A 16534-nucleotide genomic window follows, 5' to 3' on the forward strand; every position below is an offset into this window, starting at 1 on the left:
CGCCTGTCAGGGTGCGGCGGGTGCCGCCGCGCTCAGCGAGGAGAGCGTGTGAGAGAGCGCGGCGGCCGGAGGCGGGCTCTGCTCCGCCTTCCCCAACTCCCCCCGAGGGACGCTGCCAGATGACACCGACCGACCGACCGGCGCGCACACACACCCCCCCGGCAGCCGAACTACACAACCGCTTACCACTGAACCCGAAAAGGGCTGCGAAAGGCTGCCTGCGCTTCACCGAGTTTTAAATAAACTTCCAGCCGGTCTGCTAAAAGTCTAGCGAATTAAAGAAACCGCCCGGCAGCCCTCCGCACGGCGCCAAAAGCACGACAAGCTTTCTACACCGAGAGAGCAGCAACATAAAAGGGGGGAAAAAAAATAATAATCCCAACGTCGGAAGCAGGCGCACGGCGGCGGGCAGGAAGGCCACAAGCAGCATTCCCAGGCTGGACGCCGGCAACAGAACTACGGGCAGTTTAGCTTTGACACCTACAGCTATTAGCAGTTTGGGTGGTTTGGGGTTGTGTTTTTTTTCTTCCCATCTTTTAAAGGACTTGACAACACCATTTTGACATTTCTGCTGGTTTACTTCGTCCAGTATCATCTCACGGGCCACGATGAAAAGTATCTCAGCTGTGAAGTTTCAGGATTCCTAGGGATGCAATCCAACACCGCCTTTCGATAGGGCTCAGGATTTACCACCGTTCTTTTGGGGAAAAAGCAAGGCACCCCATCAACAGCCTATGCCCATTTTCAGCACAGGGTAAAGCACTATCAGCTTTATCACACTACCAGCTGCAACCAAAACGTGGTGGCCCTCCGTCAGCTTGAGGCACCGTTATCTTACACAGGTCAAAAACACATCTGAAAGCGTCTCAAGATTGTGATGGACGAATCTGAAAGTAGTTGAAAATTTCAGAAAGACTTCTGCATAGTGACAGGAAGAAGTGATACAGAGAAAATAGTGCTTGTTTCCATAACTGCCACCAAACTATACACATAACACTACCCTTGGGTCAAATACAGAAAATTGAAAGAACTGGACACTGACACCACTGTGACACCGGCTGCTAACAGTAGTTTAATTAGGTCTATTTAAACTGCAACTTGACCCACACCATACATATTAACAAAAAAATTAATCATAGGGGTCCCAGGTATGCTGATTAAGTCTGCTTTAAGTTAATTTTTAAAAAACCTACATAGTTTCAGAACTGCCCCCACCCTGTACTAAGAGTACACCAGCCATGAGGAAGAAATCATATCTGTGCCCTCAGATAAACTAGAATTATCTAAAGTTGTTGAAAAGAGGTAAGAATGATGTACATCAAATACTTTCAAGTTTTGTTTTTTGTGGTTTTGGTTTGTTGGGGGTTTTGTTTGTTTGTTTGTTTTTTAAATCTACACAGACAGCCCTCCCCCAAAAGACAAAATAATTATCACCAATGGGGAGGTAACATAGACCAGTCGATGTCCAGCTAAACGGTTCTAAACGACAGGTCTAACACACCAGTGGAAGGACAGTGGAGAAAGAGCGAGTGAAGCGTGTCACTGCACTAGCCTGTTCAACCATCCAGACAGCTACTGTCTGACAACTGTTCAGGAGATGAATAGTTTTATTAAAAGAGACTGGTGTGATCACTCAGTTTTCATAGATTAAAAATAATCCAAATTTCCCCATGCAAAAAAAATTTTTTTCTATAATCAGGTATGAAGTTGCTACCTTTATCTGGATAGTCCTTTATGTTTCTGCCCAGATCAGGTACAGAATGTGCATCCACCCAGAGTACCTCTTTGGGACACTGCATCAAACTTTCTTTCACAACCCTGTTTCAGGTATGTCATACCTCCCATTACCTCACAGTCCTTTTTCATCACTTTTTATGAATACATGCAAAGTTATACTTCAAACATTCCTTTTTCCTCTTACTAAAAAAGATACAACTTTTGTTATGAGTAGGATACAAAGGTCAGATTTTGGAACTGGCTGATGAATTTCATCACTAATTTGAAAGACTGTATTAATTACGGTTGGTCTCTGACTGCCTTTAACACTGGGCTACAGAGAGTTCTTCAAAGGAATCCTTGTTAACAGCATGCATTCCAAAATCATGAGCCAACTCTCCCAGCACCTCAAAAATAAGGACTTTTTAAAATACACTTTGGATTCTTTGTAGTTAACACCCCCCCCCCAGCTTTTATTCTTTAAGTTATTAGCACCAGAAACTTATTAAAAAACAATCATCCCAGAAACCCCAGGAGATACACTAAAACAACCCCACAGAAATACTAATCATAATGTTCCACCTTCTGGAGTCCTGTTAAGACAACTTTCAACAAACAGAAGAGCTGCCAGTATTTCTGTAAAGCAGTGTTTCAAAAGTTAATGAATGTTAGGAAATCTTTTTTAAAATCTGCATTTATTTCTGATATTGATGAGTTTGGTCAAGCAACTTACACAGCTTTCCACCATGGCATCTGAGATTTTGTTGCACTATTATTTATTCATAATATCAACTACTGATCACTGTTGATAGGGCTTCCTCAAGGATACTTGCAATTAATTTTAAACGCAGTTAGCTCAGTAGAAAATACTAGCCCATTAAGAACTTCCAGGATGTTAAGAATATTTGAGAACTGTATGTACCAAGAGTGTAAGCTTTTCCTTCTGAAGATTTCAGAAGTAGTACTGAAGACTAGGAATATTTAATATTAGAAACAAAAATATGTTGAAAAAATCTTTTAATACTACATGAATATACGTAATATGTATGTTTTTGTACATATATGCACAGACATAGGAATTTTGATTCAATGGACACCATTAATTTAAAAGATTTAAGAATGGCATATACCAAATACTTTTACTGCCCCCCTCCCCCCCCAAAAAAGAGAAAACAAATACAAATCAACTTAACAAGAGGGGTAAAGTATCTGTCAGTATCTTAGCATTATCATATAAGCATCAAGTGTCATAAGCATTATCTTATTATACAACTGTGCACAAACCTTCTAACATTTCTTCTTCCTCACAACCCAATGTACATGCTTTTATAATAAAAGATGCACAGATGACAAATACGCAATTTTGGACCTCTTGGGTTTTGCGTTGCCTTTGAGTTAAGTTAATGAAATAACCTACCAGATACTAGAATAAACAGAAGATTTCAGGATAAACCACAAGTTTAAAATGTAACCTTTTATTTTTAATCAAAACAAGAATAGTAGAAAAGGAAAGAAAAAACATGGATTACAAGCCTCTGAACCTTGCCAAGCACAGACAAGGCTAATTCACTGAGAAGAGCCCAATAAAACTCATCGTGTAGAGTTACAAGATATCATCATCATGTATTTCTAAAACAGTGTTAAGAAAGTGTCATTTACAGCATGGATTCTTTTCCAGTTCCTGATTTTTCAGACAGAAAAATGAAATAGACTTCTGGAAAGTACACAGTGTTTAAAATTGAGAGCAACAAGTATGTCCACTATAAAGGAGTCTAAAAATACCTATCAGTTTGGAGTACTTATATGGGAAGTCTTCCATAATATTATTATTTTACTACCCAGAGAGAAGACAGAAAAGAAAGCACTTGCATTTAACTATAAGCCAATAGGTTTGATCTGGAGCTGGTTCATGTAAGAAAAACAATCCAAAAAGAAACTCAAACTGAGGACTTGTGCATACTTACATTAGTACGCTGGACATTACAGAATTCCAATAGTTTATATACTGATCCCAATATCTGCATACCTTTTGATTCTGAACCGGTTATAAATTTCACTATTAAAGGGAACAGATTACTATAAAGTCTATGTTTTTGGTACTTTCTCAAGAGTCACGGTGAGGCATGTGTGAATGAACACACTGGTATCAGTAAGCTCTTAAAAGAACATGACAAGCGTAGGACTGTAGGTGTAGTAAAGCAGAAGCGCTCAATCTGCAAACGCAAGCTGTTTGCACTCTACTAAAATGATTAATGCAAGTGTCCAGCCCCCACCACGCTTTTTGCTCAGATATGAAAACCTTTTAGCAAAGAGGATGGCTAAAAGCAAATTGCTTGAGTCACTTCAGCAACCTAAGTCTGCAGACTTCAGGCTGCAAATAGACCTATACATTGTAAGATTCACACGCAATAAGCCCAGCTGCTCTGGGAAGTATTAGACTGTCCATTCGTGGTACTGTTCATTCATAGCACACTTGACCTATACAAGCGAAGTCAATTCAGCACTTCAGGAACACATACCTTGTAGATGTAATATTCAGTACATGTACAGTAAGCCCAGTCACACAACAGGGAAGATTTGCCCCGGGTGTTATAAGTAGCTACAGGACCCAAGCAATATAAGAGACCAGACATTATCGTGCTGTAGATAGTACAGATAACAGACGTTTCCTTTTCTTTATTTGTAGAATTTGGAGTTTAATAAAATAATTTCTAAAAGGATCACTGTACTTGCTAGGATCAATACATTTACTACAAATGTGTATGCAAAGACTGTTTGTACAGCTTTTCTTTAATTAAAGTAGCATCATGCCATTTTCTTGAAGCTGCCCAGAAACATCGCTAGCAACTGTTTTGAACAATGTACATAACGTAAGTGCAATGCATAACAACTGCTGGTTTTATAACTGCCAGAGCTCTGGCCTGTGGCAAAGACCAAAAAAAAAATTTAATGTTGTTTCAGCTTCACCTCTACAGGCTGAAAAGGTAGGGGGATTTTCATGACTGAAGTATTGCTGAATAAGCTATCTTAAAAGAGCAATATTTGTCATTTAAAAGCAAACTTTAAAAAGTCAAAGAAACAACATTTTATGTGTCATTAATTATGTTTCACAGGGAACATTACAGGTTTTTAGCCCCATTTCCTTTGGGTTTTTGGGTTTTTTTCCATTTGAAGTGTTATTCCCCAGTTCTACAATTGTTTTATTTCTCTAGGAGTATATTCATATCATACTACCTCCCTCCTCCAACCCCCAATGTAGTTCTTGCTCTTTTCTACTGGGATTGCCAAGGTAACAGAATTATGATTTGTCTACTTTTCTCTCTACGAAATAATTTGCATTAATCATTCCAGCATAAATATTCCATTTTAAAACCACACCTAAAGGCATTAAGTTATGTAAAAAACATGCAGTCACTGTTGCTTCCAAAAGTTTATTTGAGGTTCTCAGTCCTACTACATTCATATTCGGAATTGTATGGACTGACAGAAAAGGTATTCAGGCAAAGAACTACAAATAATAATTCCCATTAAAAGTAAATTATGAGTTTTCCAACTAGTTCTGAAAGTACACTGAAGATGCACATGTTCTTGCAGAACATAGTCTTTGAGTAAGATCAAAGAGGATACGGTTAATATTTAACTTTTCAGTAAATTCACATTATCTTGATGGAATAGTAATCCTACTTTAAAAAAAAAAAAAGAAAAAGAAAAAAAACCACAAAACCTAAACAAAACCCACCAAAAAAATTCCCCATGACTTTAAAGAAAGAATAATTAAATCCTGAAAAATCAAACAGCTTTCAAGGTATTTTAACAAAGACCTTACCAAGTTCGTAAGGATTTAGACTAAACAGATTTCAATCTGGCCCTTCCTGAAAATCTAGCTTTCCAGATCAGCAGTTACAAGGAAGCAAATTACAAAGATTATAAGGAAACGAATCAGTAATAAAAAAGGTGAAACATTTCAAACAACGCAGCAGGCAGTTCTGAGATGATGTTTAACCAACCTCTCTCCAAGAGGAAATGAGACAAGTAAAGCGATACACAAACCTATAGCTGTTACTGTATCTCATGAGCCTGACAAATCCGAGTTTCTCAATTTTCACAGGCATCCCTGTAGTTGAAATTCTAGAGAACTCAGTGATTTACTCCCTCTCAGATGCTCAATTTCGACCTTCCACGACCGCAAATAAACCTTAAAGGTCTAAAGCCTGGTTAGTACGGTTCTGTCTCTGTCAGACAACCTGAAATAACTGACTTAAGATCTGATTTGCCCAATTCTGTACCGTGTCAGCCTCCTTACTATGCTTCAGCATTAATGTAGCAACGTACTGGTTTTGGGGAACCACTACTCTAGTATTCACCAACCTTTTAAGTGGAACCTGGAAACAGTTACGGAGCTACACAGAAAATCCCTGCTTAGTTGCTGGGCGTTTAAATGGATAGAGTAGGGAAAGGCTTAACTCTGTTACCCTACAAGGCCTTAAGACAACTGCTAAGAATCAGTTATGTTTCTATTTTTGTTGCTCCTCCCAAGCTGCTGGATGTCTGTGCCACTTTTACAGGAAACATCATATTTGCATTATGTGAGGATCACCTACTCTATCCCTATAGAAAGCATTGGGGAAAAAAACACCAAGAGTTTAGGATTCATCTGGGAATACTTTAAAAAAAAAAAAGTTAAAGTGAATTACCTATGGGAGTAAACTCAGCACAGAAGTCCCAAGTCTGTTAAGCCTCATGAGTACAATAGTACTTGGGTAGAAAACATTCTCAGATGCAGACTCCCACCAGACTTGCACAGCAGCTGAAGTTACTCGCGTATTTGCCTTGCCCTGCACCAGGAGATAAATTTCTGCCTTCCTCCCTCTGCCATAAGCAAAGTTGAACATTTGCTCCTGAGCCATTGCCGTTGGCAGCCCGCAGCCCATTTCTGTTTATGCATTAAAGCACTTTACAGCCCCACGTAATGCAGATGTATGTCTGGTTCAGCCACCTCTGCCACGGAGTGCTAATAGTAGGCAGAGGGATGGGGGACTGCACAGTTACAAGTGGGAACTACCCCAAGTGTCTGTGCTAAACCTCCTCACAAGCCCAAGCCTACCAACTTACTCCACTGTAGCTTAAATCCCCACACAGGTAACAGTTTCACAAGCTCCGTACACACAGTATAAGGACTTTGAAAGCTGTAGTTACAGGCCAGAGAAGCAAAGCAAGCAGGGGCAAGGCATGGATGGGCAACTTTCTCTCAAGGTTTCAACTCCTGAAACTGCCATTCCTGATGTTTCAGTTACCCAGGGTAGGAGCATAAGGAGCTCCGTCACCCAATATCATAAATAAATAAAAAATTACATTAACATGGCATTCTTCATAGTTGAACTAAATTGGCATATTTCTTCACTCCAAAGCCAGCAACTGTTTACAGTGCATTTTTTAATGCTTTAGTTACCAGGATTTAAACAATTAAATGCTTTTAATGCTGAATTTTACAGCTTTCCCATCTCTGTGAAACAACAGATATTCTTGTAGGAACCTGAAGCAGAAATACAAAATAGAAATGCTTTTAAGATTTAAAAAAGTAATTAATACATACACATTGATTTGCAAGTCAGAATTAACAGAATTCACGAGTGCCATTTCTGAACCTTTATCCTCAGCAAGCGCGCTGTTACATTGAAGAAAAGCGAGAAAAGAAATAAAAAAATCAGGAAGGGAGAAAACAAGAAGTAACCACAAATGTAAAGGCAGCTAAACGCAACAGTTAGATACCAAATACCTAACACACACTAAAACTTTACAACAAGGCAACACTTGTCTGGAAGTTCTGCAAGTAGTCCACAGCACAAAGTTCCTTAAAGTGCCTCAGCTGGTGGACTACAAAATAGTCTCGGCCAGCAGATGCACCTGTGTCAGCACTGGGAGAGACCACGCAGCAGCTACAAAGCTCATCACTTCACCTGCAATGTCACACACAGCTCTCCATCCACACACCTGCATCTGGCAGAGCAGATCACATGGAAAGGGACAGTATCACTCCACTGTAATCCCTACCACTTAAAGAAAAATTAAGAACTGAAAATGGGTGGTAGAAACATGTTCAGATAATCAGGTAAAATGGAGAATATCCTTAGGCTTTTTCTGTTCATGGAACTGGCTCCTCTCTATTTATCAGTCATGTTATTTCTTGATAGAGCACTAGCATACTGTTCATTTCTCTCAGTAATTAGCATGAACGTGTCAACTTTCCAAATGTACAATCTACCTAGAAATGTGTATGGTATAATTCCATCAACTTCTAGGCAAATTCAACTAGTCAGTTCTACACAGTCCTTCCATGAAATAAGACTTTATGGAAACCCTAACCAAAGAATAAAGAAAAATTACTTTAAAACTAATTCTAGCCAACAGAAGACAACATACTGGAGAAACACAATATTTTTATACAAGTTATAAGCTGCTTTTATGTGTTTTACTTCCTGTTTTTCCTGCTTTCAAGTTAGAAAATATTTTGAAATTAAAAACATTCTTCCTTCAGCCAGTCATCTTCTCAAAGAAGTAACTGAGACAAGGCTCACCCCAGTGGATCTTAAAAGATGCCAAGAGACACCAGGCAGTTTGGGGTCAGTGTCTAATACGACTGTGCAACAGCATCCTGATGCTAAAGTATCTTAAGCTCATGTTGCCATACTGGTCTTATCAACGAGCAATGAAAGTCTCCCAAGCAATCAGGGTCCAACACAGACGCTTGTCACTACAGACCTCAATGGTACTAATGAGCTAAAGAATTATTATTATTTAGGTAGCATCTCTATATAAGGGGTATCACACAGATCATAAAGTGAGGGTACACCAAGTCCTGAGCATCCAGAGTCTCATGAAACACTGCTGCAGACAGGAACTTAATCCCTTTAGAAGGTACCATTGCTAAAGTGATGAGGCCTTCTGAAAGTTTCACCAATCTCTTCAAATCAGTAGTGCATATGGATTTCTCACAACAAAACCTGCCCTTTATAAATAAATACAAACACCAAAAACCTTCAAGCACGAGCCAAGAACTCTCTTGTCTGGGAGAGTCTCTGCTTGCAGGGGCCTTTTAGAACTTGGCTGGAGAGCAAGAAGATGCATGTCGAGTAAAACATCCGAGGCCATGAACACTACTTCCCAAATCACAGGTATTCTTCAACAGCACTTACTAATTGAGAAAACACTCCCCACTGAAGAAAGCATTTCTGACATTTCCTTACTTGAAGAGCAACTAAAGGCTTTTCAGTGCTAAGTTAGAGACACAAAGAATGCCATTTACTGAAAATGGAAAGGCTTTCCAAATTAGTCCTTGATTAAGATGAGATAGCCGAAATTATTATCCCTCAGTCTGGATCCACATAATACTTTTTAGAAGGAACACATATAAAGTTAGCACTCACAGGGTAAGAATCATTCTGTTATTGGAGACCTTAAAACAAAAGAAACTGGAAGCATGGAAGTCTACAAATCAAGACATAAAACAGCTAACAAGCGCAGCTAACAAACTGTCAACAGCCATCAGAAGTATCATGACTTACTGAAAAATGTCATGTCATAGCTGCCTCTTCCATTCACAACTCACATTTTCATTAGAAACAGAAAAAACACCCCTAGAGGAGATTAAGGCTAGTTAGATCACCCATAAACTAAAACTTTTTCATTTGAAACATGGACTTTTTTCCTTTTCAACTGAAAAGTGAGGAACTGTGTAACAAAATGTTTGAATTATAATCTTTCTGTTATCTTAAATCTGAATTGCTAATGTCACTAGCATGGCATCTTCATATGCAACTGCTGATTTAATTCTGTTGATAAATACTATATTGACCTTGCAAATACTTTCTTCATCATAACGGGGGTGTTATTTTGAAGTTTTCAGTCCAGTGATCGATTTTAATGTGTTTTAAGGGATAACAGTTTTTTATTTAAAGGAAAATGGCTCCTTAAAAATAAGCTGAGATTTTGATTCTAGACACTGTCCAGCCTCTTACAGACCCTACCTTGGATCGCAGGCAGACATTATAGAAAACAGATAGATAGCAGTGTCACAGGTATGTTTTAAAATCTGTTCTACATGAAAGAGATTTACAGTGTGAATCAAAAAGGAACAACATGCTAAACCCTTCTCTCCCTCTCAAAATGTCGCTTTCAAGACCTGTGGACAATTTAGACACAAAGAATTTCAAATACTTTTATGTCCTTGTATTACCAGTAAATCATAGAGAGAATGGGTTTACAGTAGCATATGTAATTATTTTTGACGAGTTTCTCCATATCTTGTTGACTTCAGCACTTCGCAGCTCCCCTTAATCGGCTATTGCAGAATCTTCTGAAGACTTTTTTGTTTTTCTGGCTATGTTAAATTTTCTTTCATCTTCCCCATACTATCACCTCTCTCCCCCTCTCCTTCAAGTCAAAAGCTTTATTTTGTGCCTTTCCCAACTATCTTAAAGTAATTGTGGATTGCAAAGGTTAAGAGATAATTGCTTTATTTACAATCCCTCCCACTAACTTTTAACTGCATTATCTTGAAGAATTAGCCTAAAGATAATATTAAATATTGTCCAATTTCACCTCTAATATTTTTTTCCCCTTAATAAACTGGAGTTCTCATTACTTCTGACTTTTCAGCTTATAATATGCAGGACAAAGACAAAAAGAACAGAAAAAAGACCAAACGCCAGGATTACTGACACTCACTTCCTAAATTTGCTGTTGGTTTGCTCTCACAGTGTTCCAGCTTGCTGCCTGTCCATTGGTATTGGGAGGGAAGGGATGCTTCCTCTTGGCTTAGCAAGTTGAACAGTCTCACCAAGGAAAGACATGCACCAGGACCACCACAAATGAATATACAAGACAGTTATATAGGTGAAAGGATACAACCTCCTTTTTGTAGCATTGCGGCATTACATTGGTTCAGCTGTCATATGAAACCTTAGACTAACATACTTAAGCTTCAGAAAACCTTTTAAGAGCTTAAAGTCCAGAAGATGCATTAAAAAAAAACCCTGCAAATGTGATGCAGAGGTAATCTATTAAGTGAACAACAGCATTAAAAAAGTTGTAAGCTCTGTTCACCGTATCTCAGAGGAAAACAAATTACCTCGTCATGAAATCCATACGAGTAGCTGTTAAGTATGAAGAAAAGGCCCTTCTAGGTCTACCTTTGAGTTGTACTGACGCCCCCCCTTGAAAAAAGCACTAAGTTACAATTACTTTGTCACTCTTTTGGATGAGATAAAGGTAAGTTTTGGCAAAAAAACCCACAAACAAACAAAACCCCAACCAACCCACAAACACTGTAGGAAAAAAGAATATTTATATTCATTGTAAACTCCTGCATGTCTATTCTTCAGATGAAACCCTGAGACAACGACAGTAAAAGCGTATTAGGCATACAGCCAAGTACACAATACAATTAAAAAAAAAGCAAATCTCAAAAAAATAGGGCAAAAACATTTGAGATATCTCCTAGAACTAAGTCATACCATCTTTTTTTTTTTTAAACAATTAAGTATAACTATAGTCGATTTTCCACATTAATGGTAAAATGAAAAAGTCAGAGGCGTACTCCCTTTGCACATGGCCTTACTTTTAAAAAGACTAGCTGGACGTTATTTCAGTTCATTATTGACTCCATCTTAAGCAAATGCCTTACTTAAACATTTACCCAATGGTCATTGTATCTGCTTATAAGCAGTAATAATAAAGCATATCATCACTGCACTTAAAATAAAAGTCTGGAGAGATGCTTGTGTTTCCATTTATCTAAAATATTAAAGAGTTCATTTTCCACAAATCAATATATTTAAACAGAGGGTATCCAGAAGGTGACTGCTACTTTTGGTGACGGTAAGACATCTAATGCTGCCCCCACTACTGACCAAAAAGGCACTCTCAGAGAGTTGATTCCCCTTGCCAATTCATCTCAAAAATAGTGCCCCAAAAACATTAGAACATTTTTTCTGCTGGCTTTGTGAAATGCATCATCTCAGGGAAAGGCTACACCAGCGCCCAACAGGAGATGGGAAAGGGCTGCACAGCTGGGAGCGAGATTGCCCTTTTCACTGGCAGCAAATGGTTAGATCAGCCTGATCCGCTTGTAAAACCGCACTCAAAAATCTAACCAAATCCCCTTTCCCTATGTTTTGTTGCAATGAGCTTCAAGAGCAGGTTCCAGAGGCCCTTAGGAAAGGTTCCTTATTACTTCTTATGGAAAATATACACAGAAAAATTTCCTGGGGCATTAGTCAAGCAAAACAATGCTATCTGCTGTGATAAGAAAACAAGAGAGAGGGTTAGACATTTTCATGTAAATAGCATTCTGGATCCCAAACAGTACTATGGAGCAGTTTCTGAATGTAAGCGAGAAGCAAACAGAGATTGGAGTTGGGGGGAAGCCATGGTACTTAGTTGCCCACTAACCCCTCCAGTCTTCTCTAACCAAAACTCAGAACTCGGGTACAGAAACTGACTTTTATTGCAGATAAGTGCTGGGCCTCCTGGTCATCCTCTGCTGTACAAGGCTGATCAGAGATGCAACACGGAGCTGAATATGCCCTGCAGAGTTGCTGGTATTACAGAGATGCAGTGCTTATAAGGCAGTTTACGTCTATCCAGCCCCTGCTGTTAGCCCCTGAGGCAATTACAGCTATAATACTCTTTTTTTTTTTTTTTAACCACCAAAGAACACAATTCTGTTGGCTTATTTCTGTTCCCCTAGCAGAGGCACTTGAAGGGAAGCAGGTTTAATGTTTGCAAAAGGAGACGCTTTCCATACACAGAAATAATGTGGACGCTGCGAGCAATGCAAATACTCACATCACTGATAAATTTAACATCTCTTGGGCAGTTATTGCAGATTTGACTTACACAGTTGGCCATTAAGACTGTTCCACAGTATTAGCTACCCTGCCCTACAACACAACCGAAGCACAGAGCTGCAACAGGGCACATTTCACACATCACAGGTACAGCTGCCATTTGCTACTTTGCACAGAGCAGCCATGGCGTTCCCCTTCTTTAATGCTACAAACAGCAAAAGGGAGAATATGAAATATTTTCTAGATGGGTCTGTACATGTATGCATCTGCATGTGTTTTTTGGTACATGAAAATACTTTCTCTGGATCCTCCAAGTTCATCTTTCTGTTTGATTTGGATTGTAGCTTTGAAATTTTTAAAACTGGGAGCATGTCAACTCTTAAATGCTACAGCAAATTTAAAATAACTGCCTGTTCTTTTACTAACATCTATTAAGTGTTGTGATGCACACATTCATATGCAAATACTTCAGCAAGTGAGATGTGGTTTTTTTCTAGAGTTCTAATAATCTTGTAAATCTAAAAAGACAGTTACGAAAGATTACCAAAATATACTTGAAACTATTCTGACAGAAGCTACATATTTTAAAAGATGTGTCACAGACCATATATTTCTAAGGTTTTGTTTTCGGCTATAAAACAAAGGATATACTAATTGAGTTAACATTTTGGAAGGCGACACTGATTAATGTTTTAATCTTAAAAAAAAAAAAAATCTCATCACTTGAATTCCACACAAAAAAAATTTAGGTCAGATATATGCAAACCCAACTATGTGGTATTATCAAAATAATACTATTATGCTTTGAATACCAGGAATAGGTTTTTTGTTTGGTTGGCTGGTTTAAGACCTTCTAAAATACTTTTATACTTTAAAATAGTTGTCAGACTTGGTATTTCACCTAAATTCTCATTAATACAAAAATGTTCCTAAACAGCAGCAATAAGGAACAGAAAGGAAAAAGAAAAAAGAAAAAAGAAAAAAAAAACCACCACAAACAACCCAGTTTCGAACTCAAAACGTATCTACAGGACGAACCACCTTAGCTTTAAAAATCTACTGAGCTCCTTAACAGCTTCATTATATTAAATTTGGTGGTGCATTAACACCACATCTGCTGACATTAAGCAAGTAAACATTTACAAATTTTTTTCAAATCATTTTGTTGTTTTATTACCTGTTTTGTCGGCACCCGCCTTCTGCAGCATACCCAACTGGTAAACGCAGTACTTCTTTTGCTCTATTTCAGCAGAGCAGTTCATTCCATTACCAAGATACAAAAATAGAAATAAGCAGATAATTTAAAGAGGATTCAGCTACTATCTGCTATGGTAAAAGCATGATCCCAGAACAGAATATAAGTCTGCATTTCGCAAATGATGACATCACACTATTATGTGATATTAGTCAGGCACTACTGATTTCCACAAAATCACTCCTAATAATCACCATTTGGCAAATATTTAATGACCAAGAAAGAGGAATTCATCTTCAATAGTAGGACTGGTGTATTCTATGTTTATTATCCTCATTTGCTCGAGCTATCAACAAAACATTGAACAAAATTAGATGAATGCATCTGTTTTGTCTACAAACTTCAGCCTATAGAATTTTCTTTTAAGCCAGCACAAAGACAATTCTATTTACTCTGAAATTATAACATTTGAAATAAAATATTATTTAAAAGTGAGAGCTATAAAGAAACCACAATACAGCATATGAAAGCAGAATTAAGGAGATATGCCTATGGAGATATTTAAGCTGTGCACATTCACAGTGATACCCAATGACAAACTTCAAGGCTCTACAGCATTCAAAGTTAAATGAGGACATGAACCTGGCTAAAAGAGCATCACTCTTTGAGATACCATAATACCATGATCAGAGTTTTCAAGTGTATAGGCAGCAACAGTCTTAACAGACCTTATTCTGTAAGAAGTCTTCAATAGTCCGTACAATTACATTGATTTGTTCTAATTTGTTATACACAGAACAACTTGTTTAACAAAACAGAACTGTCCCCGCTTTCCCCACGGTCCAAAATTACCCACCCTGACCCATTAAAAAAAAAAAAAAAAAAAAAAAAGTGGTTTATATTACAATCAGAAAGGCTAAGAAAAGTCTTTCCAAGGAAACCCCTTTCTCCCACCACCACCACAAACTTAATTCCATAGTTAAGGCTATAAGTTCACCACCCAAGAAGATGAATGTCACCATCTCCCAACTTCACAGTTAAACACATAAGGGAAAAAGTTTCAAGGCCACACTAATTCCTGAAAATAGCCACCACGTAGCAAAGGGTAAAAACTGTGCATCAGATAGCCATCAGGATCCAAGTCCATAAAGGTTCAAGACCTTACTATTTTAGCTGAAGGCAAAAAGAAAAAAAAAAAAGTAAAACTGGATTTTCCGTTGCCGCCCAGTTGAACTGTCTGAAAAAGGAACATTAACTCATTCTACTTCTTTTTATTAACACTGTAATATTTAGACGCTAACAGGTAGTTAAAAAAACCACTTCATACAAGCAAGTTTACCCATGTTCTTAAGTTAAAAATTCTCTATACAATGTCCAGATTTTACTTGACTTCTTTAATTTACGTATTATGTTTATTTAAAAAAATCTGCAATCTTCAAAACGCTAAAAAAGGAAAGCATAAACATTTTTGAAATTAAAAACCTCTTAAAAGGAAAGCCTTCGAAAACTTTGGGGATTTGAAAAACAGGGAGAGAAAAGATGACACAAAACTTGAACCCTGCACTGCAGTCAGAGCTCCGTGCAGCACACATCTGTCTAGACAACTCTTGGTGCCTAATCATAGCTACATTACAAATTAAAAGCTTACACAGGGATACTTATCCCAAAAAGGGAAAAAAAAGTCACACAGGCATGCAAAGACAAGGAGCACATTAGAAATCCTGTAAAATTGCTTTCAAATAGGTCACTAAGACATGACAGTGTGTCAATGATAAAACAGTTCTAAAACTAAAGACACCATTATCATACTGACTGTGATAAAAAGGCCTTTTATAATCGAATTCATCAATTTAGCAAAATAATCATGATCTGAAGAAAAAGCTTAGTAATCGGTTTTTACCAGGTTGATGACACGGATACATACTGTAATCAGGATGTAAAACATGTGTCTCATCGTCTTCATCTATTGTCTGTCCTAAGGAAAACAGCCTGACACGTCTCATCTTCAGGAGCCTTGGGGAGCTTTCACGGGCAGTACTGCCAACATCCGGAACTACATCTCCAGAAACGACAGTGGGAACAATTTTTTTCAGGAATTCCATTTTTACACGCCCTCCGCGTTCTCAGCATTCACTAAATTCAGCAGTTTAGCTGCACGTTACAGAGCGTGGCTCCCACCTCGACTTCCTTGAGCACAGAGGTAGACTTCTACTGATGTCACGGTGAACCTGGGTGGTGCCAACGCCAGCTGCCAGCTGCCCCAAGGCAGATTTTAAAGACGTCTAACTGTACCGACCGATAAGAAAACCAAACAACAACAAGCCTCTAGATTAACCAACACACGCTAAACTCTGCGCTGGTAGAAGACACCGTATTTAGCACTGCAACAATTTTAAGCACTAATAAAATGCACGGTGTATTTTCAAATTCCTATCTGACAGAGTTCAATAGCTTTTAATTTTCATTAAGTGCACAGAGAGCGTTCATCTGCACTTGAAAGATAACACTTATCATTCAGAAAGTCTCCGCACCAGCTTTATAAACAAAGTGTCTACAGCACAATTTGAACCATTTGCATTCTCACATGGTTTTAACTACTAGCTATGAAGACACTAACATTTATTAAATATTAAGTTCTGTTTTGCAGAGACTCTGATGCTGTATTTACCACTTAAAATACTCAAACCACCTTCCAGAAAACACCAAGTACAGAAATAACCTGTCTCATTTTGTCCAAACAGCCATTTTATCCCTAAGGCTACTTCTCCGTACGTGC

General features: G+C 38.2%; 1 protein-coding gene across 3 annotated transcripts in view; it reads right to left on the reverse strand.

The window, feature by feature from the left end:
• The window catches only part of FRYL (FRY-like), a 147240-nt gene extending 131067 nt beyond the window's left edge, over positions 1-16173 (reverse strand). For 2 of the 3 annotated variants that reach the window (XM_010574501.1, XM_010574499.1), the window contains exon 1: positions 15683-16172. In XM_010574501.1, coding sequence (XP_010572803.1) covers positions 15683-15860 — 178 coding nt within the window. In that variant the 5' untranslated portion in view covers positions 15861-16172. Of the gene's footprint in view, positions 1-15682 lie in introns of all 3 variants that reach the window. The other variant, XM_010574500.1, reaches the window with a different exon arrangement.
• Positions 16174-16534: the final 361 nt, after the last annotated feature.

The sequence above is a fragment of the Haliaeetus leucocephalus genome, unplaced genomic scaffold (genome assembly GCF_000737465.1).
Source record: "Haliaeetus leucocephalus isolate CR32 unplaced genomic scaffold, Haliaeetus_leucocephalus-4.0 Scaffold439, whole genome shotgun sequence".
In the NCBI taxonomy this organism is placed as follows: domain Eukaryota; kingdom Metazoa; phylum Chordata; class Aves; order Accipitriformes; family Accipitridae; genus Haliaeetus; species Haliaeetus leucocephalus.